The 16,626-nt window shown below is 38.8% G+C and overlaps 1 protein-coding gene across 1 annotated transcript in view; it reads right to left on the bottom strand.

The window, feature by feature from the left end:
- Window positions 1–15,839, bottom strand: part of FRK (fyn related Src family tyrosine kinase) — a 50,780-nt gene extending 34,941 nt beyond the window's left edge. The window contains exon 1 of the mRNA XM_071741119.1: window positions 15,008–15,839. Coding sequence (XP_071597220.1) covers window positions 15,008–15,426 — 419 coding nt within the window. The 5' untranslated portion in view covers window positions 15,427–15,839. The remainder of the gene's footprint in view (window positions 1–15,007) is intronic.
- Between the last annotated feature and the right edge of the window lie 787 nt (window positions 15,840–16,626).

Raw genomic sequence — 16,626 nt, 5'->3', positions numbered from 1 at the left:
ATGAGGACTGGCTGCTTCAAATTTCTCTTTATAGCCTACAGTGAACCTAGAGACAGCACTGCTAAAAAAAACAGAAATCTCTATAGTGAGGCTAAACCATGAAGATGAAAACTTGCAAAAGATTCCTTTCTTTAGTATACACAAAAATATAAACCTTCCAAGATATAGCATACATACTATGTAGCACATGTAGTACTGAAAGGTTCAGGATTACTCTTGGGCTTGCAGACTTCCATTGTGCAGAGGTAGGAAAAACTACAATTGGGTTTAAGCTCCTTTGGACATAGAACCCATCCCTCTTGCTTCTTTTTACAGTCTTGCCTGGGATCATTTTTTATGCTACCAATCCCTTATTGTAAGTTATTATCAGATACTGAATGATGCTTGGGACAAGGTCTCTTGGGTCAGTGCAGTGGAAGAGGGGTGGGGGTAGGGAGTAGGACACCACAGGAAGTAGGGAAGAAACAATATAGTAAAAATTCGAAGAGTGGAGAACTGTAGAATATTACCAAGTCAATGGAGAAAGAGAAGGCTAAAGTCCAAACTATTTAGGAATGATTAAGAGCAAACAAAGACAAGATGAACATGAGGACTGCATTTATTGCCCAATGGCTATAAACTGCTGCTGACTGAACTGCTACACCTGCTCATCAAATGCTTTGCACTCCTTTATTATTAACTTTAGTAACATATTCAAGAGATACAAAACTAAAAAAAAAAAATATGAAAAAAAGAGACGTGTAAAGCAGAGGAGAGGAGGAGGTGAGACAGAAATGCCAGAGAAAATACACCCAGGTCAGTGAAGAAGGAGGGGGAAAGGTGCCTGGGCAGAGATTTCCCCGCATCCCATGGTGAGATGGCAGCTGTGCTCCTGCAGCCCATGGAGGAGCACGGCGGAGCAGTCCCTGAAGGACCACGGTGGGGTAAATGTGGATCTGTAGTCCCTGAAGTGTCACAGGTGGGCAGACATGAAGCTGCAGCCTGTGCAGGATCACGGAGAGGATCAGATGTGGATCTGAGGCCGTGTAGGACCCCGCGGCAGAGGAGGTGACTGCTCCCGCAGCAGCCGTGACTCTGTGTGCAGCCCAGGCGTGAGCAGTCTGTGCCTGAGGGACTGCACCTCTGGGAGGGGCTCATGTCCCAGGGGTTCCTGAAGGACTCTCCCGGGAGAGGGACCCCGCGTTGGAGCGGAGGAAGAATGTGAGGAGTCCTCCCCCTGAGGAGGAAGGAGCTGCAGAAACACCGTGTGGGGAACTGACCCTGAACCGCCTCTGCCCCTCCCTGAGCCCTGAGTGGGCGGTGGCAGGGAAGGGATCCGGGACCGGGGAGCAGGAGGGGGATGGTGGAAGGTATGAAGATCTGGCCATGTTTTCTCTTCCTCCTTGTAGATTAAATTAGGTTTTTTCCTTCCCAAGTTGAACCTGTCTGTTTTTTTCCTGTTACCGTAACTGGGGAACACAAACCTCCCTGTCCTGTCTGGATTAAGGAGCCTTTGGGTGGATTTTCTTCTCCCTGTCCCACAGTGGGGGTGGGGGGTGAATGAGAGGAGGCCCGGTTGGTGCTGGCTGGGCCTAAACCGTGACACAAGGAAAATTTAAGATGAAGGAATGTAAAGTTAATAATAAAGGAGTGCATAGGACACCACAGGAAGTAGGGAAGAAACAGTATAGTAAAAATCCAAAGAGTGGAGAACTGTAGAATATTATCAAGCCAATGGAGAAGGAGAAAGTCCAAACTATTAAAGAATGATTAAGAGAAAACAAAGACAAGATGAACACAAGGACTGCATTTATTGCCCAAGGGCTATAAACTGCTGCTGACTGAGCTGCTACACCAGCTCAGCAAATGCTTTGCAAGTTTTCCAGCTTATCCTGCTCCTGCAAGGCATATGTCTTTGGCAGCAATGTCAGTCCTACCTGGGGAAACCATTTCATGGAATATCTCATGACCCAATTTCAAAAACTAAGTTCCACTGTAAGGATTGCTGACTGCTGTCAGCAGCAAGTGTGTCAGACAAAAAAGGTTGGGTGACATCAACCTTCTGTATCACTAAATCATTTAAATCCTAGCACACTGCAAAAAGTGTCTGACTTGTACAATACTTGAAATTTAAAAAGTATCTAAAATGTATATAGAGTGACACAGCTTAATTCTGATTACTTATTTACCATAATCAGAAAATAGTTTTCTCCAGGTGAAACAAGAAATTCAGGTTTTCAGGGATAGTTAAGTAGGGCAGCAAACTTAACCTTTTGCAGCCACAATGAATTTGCTTCATACATAGAGATGTGAGTCATGCACATTTCTCAGATCCTTGTTCTTGAATAACTTATCACAAACTTAAATGAAGACTATCTGGATACACTGCATGTAGGACCTGGAGTGCCTGAGTCTTTTCACAATGACAGTGGGTGGAATAAGTCTGCTTTTCTTTTCATGGGGAAAAACAGAGAATATGTGAATAGTGAGGAAAAAACTAAAGACTCATTTCTACACTGTGTAAGCAGCAGAGATCTACCAAAATAACAGAACAGTTTTAGTTTATGTTATGTAGGTTTATCTGTATGTCTGAAAGTAACTGTCTGTAGCAACACACTGTAAGTTCCACTGTATTTACCATATTTTGAGAAAAAACTTTTTTTTTAAATAACCATTAAATGAGGAATACACAGTGTTGGAAGATAACAGATCCCATTTCACTCTTGGCTTTTGGATAACATTCTGCTAATGTTCTTGTCAAAAGTGTATATCTGTCAGGCTTGAAATTTTTCATAAGCACTAAATTTATTATAAATTATAAAATTGAGAGAGCTTTATTGGTTAGGTGGCAGAATACAAGAGAAGAACTGAAGATACAGGAGAAAAAAAAAGGGGGTGAGAAAGAAAATTAAGTTATATTTCACTATATATTTCTAAACAAAATATTATAGCCTATCTTATGAAGGTATTTGAAAAAAATTCAAATTTAAAGGTTGCTTTTTGGGTTTTTTTACTTCTGTTTTCAAATGGAGTCTCTGTCAAAATATAAGCATTTTTAGTTTTAGCTTTGTTCAGAAAGGATTAAGTAAACATCTAATAAACACCTAAATAACATCCACACCATGTCCTCCATTCCTCTCCTGTGTTTTAGGTACATGGGCCAGATATGCCCATCAAAGAGACCCAGTTGGTCAGGAATGGTGTAGTTATGTGTGCTTCTCCTCCTTTTGCATTCTTCATATGGAACTGCCAGGTAGTCGTGTACATTGAATAGGTCTACCAGGGGTTTGTAATTATGAAGCAGGAAGCCCTCAGTGACCAATATATGGGTATCTCTGGATACACATATATTCATCCCATGAGAACGGGCAGACTTCACTGGGTCCTCAATCCAGGCACTCACTGTGCTCAGCATTGCATATACATATCTGAAAATATACAACCAAACAATACCCTTCATTCTGTTTCAGACCAGGTTGAATGTTTTGATTTGATATAAAACTAAAATGAAAGATTTTTTTTTCCTAAACGAAATAAAAAAAACCAAGAAACACTGCTGCTTCTTGCTTACAGAAGAAGAGAGCAATTTTTCCGTTCTCTTGTCCCACTTACTCAGTCATAAAGATTCACTTGGGCACAAGTGATAGATTCCTCCACCAAACGTGATTTTTAGTTAAATTGAAGCCTATTTTCCTAACACATCATTGTTACTATTTCTCTGGAACACAAAAGGTGCATAGACACTTACATACACATAATTTTGGAGACTTTATTGCTGTTGCAGCAGAAATAAGTCTTTCAGGACTGAGCATACATGAGCTACCACACAAAGCAGGCAGAATCTTTGCTACCCTTTCTTTGAACAGGACAGGACATTGCAGATTGTTACCAGAAAATAAAAGCTTAACTCAAGGAATAATTTGCAACATCTATATTACCTAGTACCTTTAAAAATATAAAATAAAATAATTTTAATTTTACTACTTGCCAAAAACTTGTAACACAAGTTACTCCACACAGTCCCAATAACTGCAATGTAAGAAACATGAGACTTCCACCTACCCTGAAAGACTGACCTTTTGTATGCCTGACACTCAAAAAGAGCCCTACATGCACTAAGAAATCACTGGGAGAACCCATCTGAAGTAAGTGCAGGACATTATAAACTCATTAAGAGAGAACAGCAGATATATCAAAAAGGACTCTGGCCTCTAAAGCATGTTTTGGTCTAAGAAAGAGCTTTGTTTTGTGTCACTCTATTGTTTTTATTAGGAACAATAAGCTGCGCCTCAAAGGAAGGGCTTGCCAGGGCTATAGGGACTTTTAGAAGAAGTAAGTGTATGGTAAGTGTATGCATAAGGTAACGTTCAACAGTAAGTGTGGTAAGATTGACCACAGAGGGAGGCATTTCCTCTCACAGTCCAGAACAAATTTACTGTCTCGTAAATGTAAACACAAAGATTACACAGGCATTAGTCCAAAACACATTTTATATAAACCTGCTTAGTACTCCAGTAGGCCATAACTGTACTGTCATTTGATTCTGTTGTAAGAGATTATACATTAATTTTACAACAGCTGATAATAATAGTTGACTGTACTGCAGACATGGAAATGAATTTGCTCTGAGTCTGCTTCAAGGTGACAAATCATGGCACCTGTGGCTTCTCTTGCACGCTGCAATGACTGGGAAGTGAGTAGGTCTTCTGTAGGGATAATATTGCAAGGCCAAGTGCAGGAGTTCTGTTAATTAGCATAGGTAATTTTCAGAAATCTCCATAAACAAATCTTATCCTGTGAACCTCCACTTCGCTGTTACAAAAATAATTTCAACATTTCCATTCATTCTCCACAATACTGGCCACCTGCATGCTTTATTTTTTAATGTGCTCTGAAGTTCTTCTACATGAAAAAATAATGGCAGATGAAAATGACACAATATTACTTTTTCTGTGACATTTTAGTTACTAAAGTCCCTAGTATTTCTCCAATTTAGGACACTTAAGAAAGTCACCAAAGTTTATTCCCAGTAGTGGTTTTGTACCTGGGCGAGGACTTCATTGCATTAAAAAAGTTGTTCCAAAACAAATTGTCTTTGGAACCAATTAAAGGCTACCATTGGTTTTAATGGACATTGTATTAGGGCACTGAGTGTGAAATATATCCATAAAATGAGGGTTTTTTAAAACCCCCAAAACTTAATATATGTTTTTCAGACCACATTTCTGCTACATAGAGTCTTTCAAAAAGTGTTTTCAATTTTTGTTTCAATGGTAGTGGTATCTTTAGGCATTTCTTAATGCATACATGAAAAAAAATACTGCTATACTCTAATAATATACTCTAAAACTAACAATTACTGTGCTATCCATAATAACTGAGAAACAAAGTTGAAACCTTGAGATAGCCCTAATATTAACTTGGTACAGAGAACAGTAGCAGTATTGATTGATTTAACATTATGGAAAACTCAAAAGAACAAGAAAATGTTCAATCATAGATTCACTTAAATCATCACAGCTTCCAAAAGCACTCAAAAAAAAGCCCCCCTTGCCTGCACAGGACACTGATGTCAGGCAGAGCAGATCTCTCCATCCATTTTGTGCAGACCTCCCTCAGACATTCACTTGGGCACAGACCCCCTCAGCCTATTTCCAGCAGTCTGGGCAGACTTGTCCCCTGGGGTCAACTTTCAGTGGAGAACAATCAGATCTCCAGGGAGACTCAGAAAGGAACAGTGCAGTCTGGCACCCCCAGGTGACCTTAAGCCAAAGGCCAGAGTGGTTCTTCAACATGGTGAAAAATCTCTTAACTAAACGATCTCCGAGTTTTTGGAATAACCTTTTTAGGGTGACAGATAGGAAAGGTGACACATGATAGACACCTTTGACTTTAAGAAGTAAAGGTGGAGCACACTGAAGTCCGTACCAGTGTGTTTATTGTTAACCCAAGACCCATACACAAGAATTCTTTTGTAAGAGATCACAGCACATACACAGTCAGAAAGGTGTGCCAGCATAAAAGGAAGTTTCTGGGTGATTTCCCAAACACTTCAGCTCTGTAATAAGAACAAGATCTCATGTTCTCTCTTCTTTCCTTGCAGTTATTCAGAAAACTAATAGTTATCTCTCCAAGCTAATCAAGTTGTCATTCTGGAACAGCAAAAAATATCAGGTTACTTTCTATGGATAAAAATTATACTAATTGATCCATGTCAGTGTGGGAATATACACACATTTCTAAATATCCATAAAATCTGTAGGAGCTTGGGGAAACCATACGATAAAAGAAACAGAAAGCCAAGACTCCCATTTTTGAAGTAGAGGTAAAGGAGATTGTGAAAGGGATGTAGGAGTGGCCACCTCCTCCAGCTGCTGTGGCCCAGGAACCCATTCCCAGGGGACAGGAGGTCTGTGCCAATGCCAAGGAACGCGGCTGCCTCTTTGCAGTTTGCAGGTTCAACCTTTGCATCTTTATCAGTTGAAAACTCCAGGTTTGCCTGCTGTTTCTTTATAGCTCAGAAATAAATGTAGCTTCCTGAATTTGTTTCTGATTGCTGCCTTTGTAAACGTTAACCTGTCGGGTTTGGTGTTTCTTTTCCTTATTGGCAATGTCCTTGATCAGATAATCTCACTGAAAAACAAACATTCCCACACTCCTCCTACCCTTATCAGTGAGTGTGACTGAGCAAGCTTGCCCTTATCGACACCTCCCTTCTCACCTGTCCCTCAGGGTGGTCTCAGTGTTCTTTTGTATTCCTCTTTTTAACAGACAGCACGAGAGGTACACAGACCTCCTCTCATCCTTCCTGAAATTCATGGCATATCTCATGTGAGCCAGAGATATTTTTTGGGGTTTGAAAAGGTCTGCTACAAAACCACTTTGCTATACATATAAAAAAGCATTATAAATTTTTCAGAAAACTAGCAATATATCTACCTAATTGAAAGAAAACTACAGCAAAATGTTTACCAACGCTACTGCAGGTAAATTTATAATGTAAAATATTATACTTTACAGAGTAGTCTACATAGGAGTAATGAAAATGTCAGTGTAATCCTTTCTGGAACCATCACTAATTATTTAATTCACTGTTTTGTATTTCCAGTTTTCTTTAAGATTAGTGCACCAGAAGAGAAAACACGTATGCATTTCTATCTGGTTTAAGTTAGAAAGTAAACAGTGAAGATATGGATTTCCATTCTAGTTTCATGTTACTTTTATGGTTTTCTTAGGCTACCAGGAGGTGCAAACTTGAACGTCAACATTTAAGAAAACTCCCATGAAGAATAAGCTTCTTAATGAGGAAGTTTAATCTCTTCCTTTGAAGTTCTAAGACAAGAAAGTTTTTCAAACATGGCACATATAATACTATTAAAAATTCACCAAAAATGTTTTTTTCCTTTTACATGCAGTAGTAAGTATAAAATAATATTTTGTCTGATTTTAAATATCACCTAATAAATTATATTCTTCCTTTACTATGCATACTTTACTTTCATAACTTGAAGAGGAACAGAACATTTTATTATAGAAAAACATCAAAAAAGTGATTGATCATATTTTATCTATTATTCTGTTTTAAAAGTTAAGTCCAGGTAAATTTTGTGTTGTATAAATCAGGGTATTGGAAGGCTGCATCATTAGCGTCTTTGCTATAGCCTCAAGTTATAAGACAATGTCTGTAACATAGTAACAGGACACATCCTGGGCTGAGTTCTGCATCATTGGTAGGAAGCAAAATTAATTGATGGGTAAATCTATGAGGGTAAAAGCACTGAGGTCTGCAGCACAGGCTGACTTTTGTGCTTTAGGGTAGATGGGACAGACATGTATGGTCTGTAAAGGACAGGTCCCTGAATTTCAGAGGGACCTGTGCAGGGCTACTATTTCCTTTTGTGCCTATTTATTTTGAGCGTGTTTTTTTTTGAGTCACTCATGACTAAGCAATCACCAATTCAGAAAAAAAAAAAAAGGCAAACACTTGTTTAGGAGTATAAAACTTTCTCAGAAATAAAACTGAGTTTTGTGGCTTGGTTATTTTTCCCTAATAGTTTGGTCTTTGCCTACAGACAGAAATAAAGAATTGTGCAGTGTCAACACCTTTGCTTTTGCTAAACAAACTTGACAATAGGTTGGTAATGAGACATGGCAGTGATGTACCCTCTGACATTGCTTATACAACAGTTCCAGCCTCTGGTGAAGTACAAAGGGAACAGATCAAAGAAAGTGGATGGGCCTATGCATTTTCAAAAAATCCTTTCTGAAACAGAATAATGGGGTTAGTGGGGCCACTGGTTTGACCTTATAGGATATCTCTTATGTTTTTAGGACTTAATCTCTTCAGTACAGATATGATCCTACACAAAGCCCCAAAATCTTCTATAACCAACAGTGCTTTTCACATGTTACAAAATAATTCTTCATAAAGATAGCTGACCTAGTTTGTATAAAAGCAGCCCAGCTTTAGGACTTCTTAGCCTGGCTGAACAGTTAGTTACTATTTTTCAGTTCACTCCCTGCTCAGAGATAACCCAGCTCTGCACAGCTCTGCATTGTGCTGTGTGGAGAGCCATCAAAAGACAACCACTGAGGAAACAGTAACCATTGTACAATACCTGGCAAATGTTTTTGCCAACAACATTGCTCAAAACCAACTTGTCTTGGCTAGCATGCCCAATGCTTATTCCTACTGAGTCTAAAGGAAAAACATCAGACAGGACTATTGAGTTGTTCTGCTCGATATATAGTCATCATTTTTCTAAGAGGCACCTTAAATCCCACATGGGTTTCACAGTGCTGTAAGAAAAGAGATCTGGATATGTTTGCAGGTTTTAAGGCTACTGTTTCTCGCCTTCACTTGATTAATTACAAAATCTTTCACATCAGGGTAACAAAAGCCAGTATATAATGATTATAAAGAGAAATGTACACATTAATTTAAGAAAAAAAAAAAAGAAAAAAAAAAAAAAGACAAGAAGAAATTTCCTCGTTGCTCAGAATACTAATAGGCAATGTAATATATTTAGAAAACCACATTGCAAGAAAATATGTCACCTAAATTTGACAAGTTTGCATAAAATTGGGTTGCTCACCTGCATTACCATAGTGCCTTCTACCTTTCGGAGCAGAGACATATATTTTACAGACATGGATACACACATGTATGTGTACATACTGCTGTTACTTGACAAAATCTGACATTTCACACTTCTGTAAACTATTTCCTTTTGTGTTCAGTGTATCTTTGCATATTTAAGAAATGAACGAAAACTAAGACAACGTTTGAGATGTGCTTGAAGACAGCACTAGAATGCTCATCCATTAATGAAGAAGTTAAGTTATTAAATTCACAGTATTTTTCTAGTATTCAATTATTGAAATTCAAGAGAAGCACTCCAAAGCACACATGACAGTTCCAAACTTTGGGTACTTCAGTCACTATGAATGCAAGGTCCAAAACCATCAAAAGCATGATCTCCTGGCATTGCAATATCCACCCTTTCTCAGAGAGTTGTTTTAGAGGGTCTTAAAAGTATCATCCTTCTACATATTTTGGTGATAAAGAAACTTTACTATCAAAAAATATATAAAAATAGTTTTCGTACTTGTGGCAACAGGTTTCAGGAATGTGAAACTACTACTACTTTGTGTAGTCATGTTAGTAATGAACACTTTTTCAGGTTCGTTCAGTACAAGGATTACCACTGATTGTACCACTGAGTGTCCTCTGGAGTTTGTACTGCTAGAGGGGAATTAGGGAAGTAAGAGAGAAAGAGCAGAGAAACCACAGTGCTGAATTACTTTCAGTTTTCTAAGGTGTTCACCAGAATCTAAGGGTTCACTTTAAAAAGAGCCTCCAGACATTTTGGCTTTAAATACCAGTTTGAAAAATGACCCACAGGAACTGAAGAAACCCCATAAGCTTGACTTTGTAAAAATTCTGAAACAGGTCAGTCCATACTTTATTGTTCTTATACAGTAGCTCAGATTCAGTAAATGTATAAAATAAAGATGAGACAGGTCACAGAAGGTGAAGGAATTATGGAGATAGCCAAAAATAACTTTCAAGTCACTTCTGCTTTTGAAAAGTTGTTTAAAAAGCTCATCGTGCAATTGACTGATGAATTTTCATTGGTTGGGTATGGGGCTAGATTTCTACCGTCTGGGAAATACCTGCATAAGAAAACTCTTTAAAATAAGGAATATTTCTGAAACTGGCAAAAGGTAAAAGCAATTGGTTTTCTCTTCTTTGACCTAAACTACTAGGAATTTGCATGGATTTACTTCTCTCAGCACAGCAGTCTTATGCCAATAATGTTGGGATGAACATACATGAGTTGACTTTCAGTAAACATCCCACATATCTATCAGGATGGCAGGCAAGAGCCCCCTCTAACTACACTCCACCTTTCCTCTAGAGTAAAAGAATTCACGTCGCTCCAACAGGGAGTTGTTTGCTTTGGGCTTTTTCTTCATTACAGTGAACTGTACAGCTGGACTGTGTTTGTTGTCCATAATAGTTGGCACTATGTCACTTTCTTGTTTAGATAAAACAACTGGCAGTAATAAAAAAGAGCAGGTGGATGCGTTACTATGGTTCCTGTTTATAGTGCAGAATAACAGACACAGAAAGAGCGCAGAGACAGAAAGGTCACACTCCTTTGCCAAAGAGATTTATGCATTTTAATCTAGATTTTGGTATTAAACAAATTGTTCTCCCTAATCATTCTTTGCAAGGTAAATTATGTGACTGTGTTTTTCTTTTTCTGGTTGTTATATGTCTAGACCCAAAAAGAAGAACATTCCAGAGCCATGGGATTTGGCAGATACCACCTCACCGAAACTTGCTTAGAAATGAAAAATCTGTCAGGCTTGTGATTTTGACTTCTACCTGCAATGCAGAGAGAAGAAAACCAACTGTTGTAACAGTTGCTGATTTTTCATTAGCATAGTCTGTGTCTGCTTTTTGTCAGACATGAAGTAAAATAACATTACTGTAGTTACAGATTTATTTACTCATGAAGCAAAAATTCACTGTGCAACTGCATTTTGCTAGACAAATGCTTCCACCCCCTGGCTGCTTTGTCCCACCTATGCCAGGTAGGACCAGGAGCCCGCACCTGTCTCCAGAGACACCAGGCAGAATCCCTTTACAATCTCTCCAACCTGACAGGTTTTTGTTAGCATAAGACATATTGCAAGTGCTAGAGAATACCAGGTAGATATAAAAATAGAGAGCCTTGTTTCCTCAGTCTGTCCAGAACAGCCTTCATTGTAGCAGATGTGCATTTCTTGGAGGTATTTAATCTTATGCAGTACATGTTTAGATCACAGTGCTGCAACAGGCAGAACCCAAACCATGAATTTACTTTTTGCCCCCCTTCTCCTATTCACACAGAACATTACTGATTTCACCTAAGTCATTGAGACTGGAAAGGATGACTCAAGTCAAAGGAAGGAAGCAAGAGAAATTTTATTTGAGATATCAGCCACAAATAGGACACGCTTGACTTTTGGCATAAGTTAATCATATTATATAATACAAATATAGTATACATATAGTCACAAAACATAATATAAACAAAGTCTCCCTTCAATTTTGCCATACAATTTCTACCAATAAAGTTAGGCCTAAGGAAAGCAACGCAGAAAAGAAATCTCATTCTTTCTCAGTTCTGCTTGATAGCCAAGGATATGCAGAACTTCTCTTTGTTATAAATAGTATTTAAATTTTGTTTTCTCCAGACTGGAGATACTGCAAATCCCTTCTGTCCTTTCATCCTGTTATTGATCCACCTTATCAGCACCACTTCAGTCATATTGGATGGAGTCAAAGAAGAAAAGGAAGAAAAACTGTTATCTAAATGAGTACTAGGAAGAAAAGTTTCTCAGTTTCCTTTCTACTTTACTTTTTTCTATTTCTTACCAAGGAAAAGTTAAAAAAAAGCCTTTTTCCCTGAAAAATATTCACAGAAGCTTTATTGAGAGAACAAAATGCTCTGCTGCAGCACTTGCAGAGAAGCAGCAATTACCCAGCATTATTATTTGAGAGACTAGGCAACACAGATTCAGATGACTTACTGATCTCTGACTGGTTCTGCAATACAGGTCATGTCAAAATGTTGATTAAAAATGCCTCGATATATTTTGGTTTTAATAATCTTGAAGGCTACAGGCAAACCTAAGATGATTAGCAAAAGAAATTTTACTTTCTGAATGCACCTTTCAAGCATATATTGGCTAAACTTATATAGTGACCCTGTCACCATTATATTAGAATATTTAATGCCCCTCCCTCCCTTTATTTAAGTGAATTTATGAAGTATCCATGTATGCCTATGAATTTCAATTTTTTAAAAAGTTTATATACAATCACACTGAAATCAGCTGCCATGTCCTGTTTGGTTTTCCTTCCAAGCTTCCTAAGAGTCATCCCATTATTCAAGTCTGTTTCCCATAACAGTTTAGAGAGCTTGTATTGATCTAATAAAATTGAGATACAGCCCAGAAATAAGCTAAAATTCAGATTGTGTTTGCAAACGTACAGAAGCCAGCTGGTACTAGGGAACTTGCCTTCAAGTAGCTCAAACATTGTTGATCATCCATGCCTGGCAAAGTATAAATAACACACTGCAAATATATGGTATATATGCATTCTGGCAGGTGAACTTGTGACAGAGATTTGACATCTTCCACTCTTTTTCAGTTCCATGCTGGAAATATAAAGGATGGAAGGATGCAATAAAAGTCTCCTATTTTGACAAATGTCTACATTATAGATATGGCCAACACCAAAGGAGACAGCTAATTAAAAACAAAATGGAAAGATGAAAGAAGTTATATTTAAGTTCAGGCAGAGGACATATTAAAGTACTGAATTTTAATTAAACTTTAAAACAATTTTCTCCACCCTCATTCTTTTCCTTAATAGAAAGAAAAAGGTTAGGTTTTTTTAAACACCACTATTAATGTTGCTTTTATTATTTCAGTTAGATAACAAAGGTGTGAAATACAGAAGGATGGTGAAAAGGAAGGCTTGGAGGAAACTGTAGGAATATTCCAGCTGGATACAAGGGAATAAAATCCTCGTCACAAGGGTGTAAAGTTTAACGGGAAATGGCCCTAAGCAAATGGGTACAATGTTATTTTGGCCATGTTTGGGTTGGGATAACTGGTTCAAATGTCCTACAGAGGTCTTTTCCAACCTGAGTTTGACTGTGGTTACATGAAAGGACATTTGAGTGGCCTGACAGCAGAAAGTCTTGAATACTTTTTTCTGTTGAAGGTCACTAAAGCCAAGTGACTTAGGAGGAAATTTGAGGAAAGGTGTGTTTAGCCAAATTAGTTTTAGTACAAAAGTAAAAACTTGTCAAACATTTTGGAGGAACAGCTTCATTTAAGCTGTAAAAGCTCTCCATTTTCTCCTCAGTTAACTATCTATAAAGAAAAATCTTTTGTGAAAACTTAGTTTTTATGAAGAAAGAGGGAAAGGTGTATAAAAAGAGCAAAAGAAAATAAATCTGATTCTATAACAATAAAAAACCACACATGTTATGCAACAATGGCACCTGGGCAAAGTTAACTCTGTATTTGGTGCTGTAGTAAAGAAAGGTAAGAGGGACCTTAAAAGCCAAGACTGTTGTATAGGTGAGCAAAATTACTTTCAAACTATTAACAGCAAGCATAAATTTTAGATGACTTGTAATAACACCAGTTGTTGAAAGAGAGCAAAGGCCAAGCTGAGTTGAATTAGAGTCTATCATCTTTTGTCTAGTGGTTCAGAAAATGCCTTCCCTTCAGATTAATTTCAACAGTTGGAAGAATTCTTTTGAACATGAACATTAAAAAGATTGTCTGCCAGAATACAGAAATAGGAACAGCTGGTCAGACTCTGGAAATTAAGGTCTTCAGGTTAGAAAAGGGTCTTACAGTTGCCCTAAGATGCCTCTAGCACAAATCCTACGGTTGATAAAAGACTGGCATAATCATAGCTGAGCCAATTTTTCTAGCCTTTGGCAGTATGGTCAGCAGACTAAATCAGAGATGTTTCAGGTCCAAAGGAGATTTAACTGAAAAGCTGCAACAACATCCCTCTAAGGTAAAAATTATTCTGATACTAATAACAAACACCTTTTTTTTTTTCCTCTTTTCACACTCATAAGTTTTGCTAAAACATACCTCAGGAACTGAAGTCAGACCTGTTTCAGCAAACTCTGCCTCTGATTGCACACATGTAAGAATCAGCATCCCAAACTGATTCAGACCTTACTCATCCTCACCAGAGAGCCAAGTAACTGATTTTGAGAGATTTGTGTTTTAATTCTGGATATTAAATAAGATTGGACACATTTTTGGAGGGGCAGAAAAACACAGGCTGCATAACTACACTCTGAGAAAGTTTAGCAAATTAAATTTTTATTCTGTTGCTATATCCACTCTTCTGCCCTTTGCACTACTTGCTCCAATAAGTCTGTCCTGAGAGATTTGTCTCCAGAGAAGAAACAAATGATTTAAAAGAAATATTAAAAAACCTTATCTGTTAGAGACTCACCCATCATTTGTAAGATAATGTAACCGTGTAATGGCAGCTTCCTGAAACTCTGATTAATTGATAACTTTTGTAGCTTGTTAGGCTGAACACTGGGGCAGGAGTAATATCTTTTTACTTTCTGGGAAGAGTCTGACAGATCTACTGTTAAACAAATAAAAATAATGAACCATCACAGTGGTAACCAACCTGATATTCCCAGATGCTTCTTAAAGAGACAATTAGGGTATATCAGAGAGGGAAATTATTTAAACTGAAACAAACCCCTCAACACTTTGCCCTCAGTAATTGATTTGCTTGTGACCACGGTGCCTTTTCCTTGCACATGCCGATTAGCAGTAGGACACCAGTAGGACAACTGGAGGTTGACTGTGGAAGGAGACCACTCAGCAAGGGAAGAAGGCCATAACCTCCTGCTCCAATCCCATTTCACATAACAGAAAATAGACTGCAGTGTGCATTATGTGGGTTACTCACGGCTCAGCTTCAATGGTCTGGTCAGCAGCTATGTAGTTGGCAGGGATGTAGCCCTGGAGCTTGCGGCCAGGACAGAATGACCCTGCTGGCAGGAGGAGCCTAGCATACCACCAGCCTTCGTTGGATGCACTCAGCACTTGAAGCTTATCCCCAGCTCGGAAGCTCAAGTCCTCCTCAGTGCGAGCCTCGTAGTCAAAAAGTGCTACAAATAGGCAAGTATTCACCAGATGCTGGCCAGGCAGTGGAGGTAAAGGTTTCTCATTTTTCTTACTGTCTTTGTCCTTCTGCTCAGGCCTTACTACAGCAGGGTTGGAGAAGACATGGATGACCTTATCATCCTGCTCACCAACTCTCCCCGAGAATAAGCATGGGATATAGGGCTCCAAACAAGCACAGTACTTCTGACAAAAGTTTCCCATTCTGTTTCCTGGTGGCTTCTGCTTTTTCTTTTGCTTTTCCCAGCTGTGATACTCTTAGACTGATCTTTGCACCATCAACATTTTAGCTTATTGCAGGATTTCTTCTCCCCCTCCTTCTTTGGCAGAAAATGAAAGAACTCTTCGCACAGCTGGAAGCTCCTCTCTGAGCCTCACTGAGAGCTCATTACAGGCTGTTCCTGGATTGGGAGTGAAACCTGAGTATCCCAGCGCTGGAGCACATGTGAAGGGAATATCTCCCTTCCTCTTCAGAACAGGAAAACAACACAAAAACTATGATGTGCTGTGCTCCAAAAACAATGGAGGAGCATGGAAACTCTTCTCCCACAGCAAAACAATAAAGCCAGAATGTCTAAGCAGGGGAGGCTTCTCAGCTATTACTGCTTGGGATGGGTGTTCCCTTATCTCAGATGAGGTCCAGTCATATGATCAGCAGTGAATGTCTATAACGTCTCACTAATGATTAACCAAGCTGACCTGCCAGTTTCCTTACCAGACTCTGACGTGGGCAGCCTGAATAGTTCTTTTTGTTTCCTGGTTTGCGTGGGTTTCAGTTCCTGATGGGAAGCTTTTGCTGGCCCGAGGCTAGCAGACACCCTTACTTGGAGTGCACCTGTGGCTTCTGCTCTCCCTCACACCTGGGCACCTTCCCCTCCTCTGAGCACCCGCCCTTCAAACTGGCCTTCTGGCTTTGGTGTATTGTTTAGGGGTTTGGGGTTTTGTTTTGGTTTGGGTTTTTTATTGGTTTTTGGTTTGTTTTTTGTTTTTTGGTTTTTTTTGTTTTTTTTTGTTTTTTTTTTTGGTTTTTTTTTTTTTTTTTTTGCTTAGTTTGGCACCGCTTACAAGGAAAAATAAATACACAGGGCTTACAGTAACAGATTTACTTCACTCCTTATTCTGCACTTTAAAAAAACAAGGCACTAGCCAAAAAATTTCTATAGGTGGTCAGCTAATTATACAAGTCACATACAAAAAGAATGTGTCTTCCAGTCATCACAAAACTAAGTTGACCAGTGAATTCCTGTACCTCAAGGACCTATAATCTGACATACAGAGCAAACGTGAATGTCAAGAGAATGCTGAGACAAAGCAACCTTGAGAGGCATCTGCTGCATCCCAGTAGTGCAACCTGAGTTTTATAACAGCTGGGAATCACCACAGCCTGAGGGATTTGTAATGCCT

Source organism: Heliangelus exortis, chromosome 3 (assembly GCF_036169615.1).
Source record: "Heliangelus exortis chromosome 3, bHelExo1.hap1, whole genome shotgun sequence".
Lineage (NCBI taxonomy): Eukaryota > Metazoa > Chordata > Aves > Apodiformes > Trochilidae > Heliangelus > Heliangelus exortis.
The sequence above is the reverse complement of the archived record's forward strand: the minus strand, read 5'-3'. Positions and strand labels throughout refer to the sequence as shown.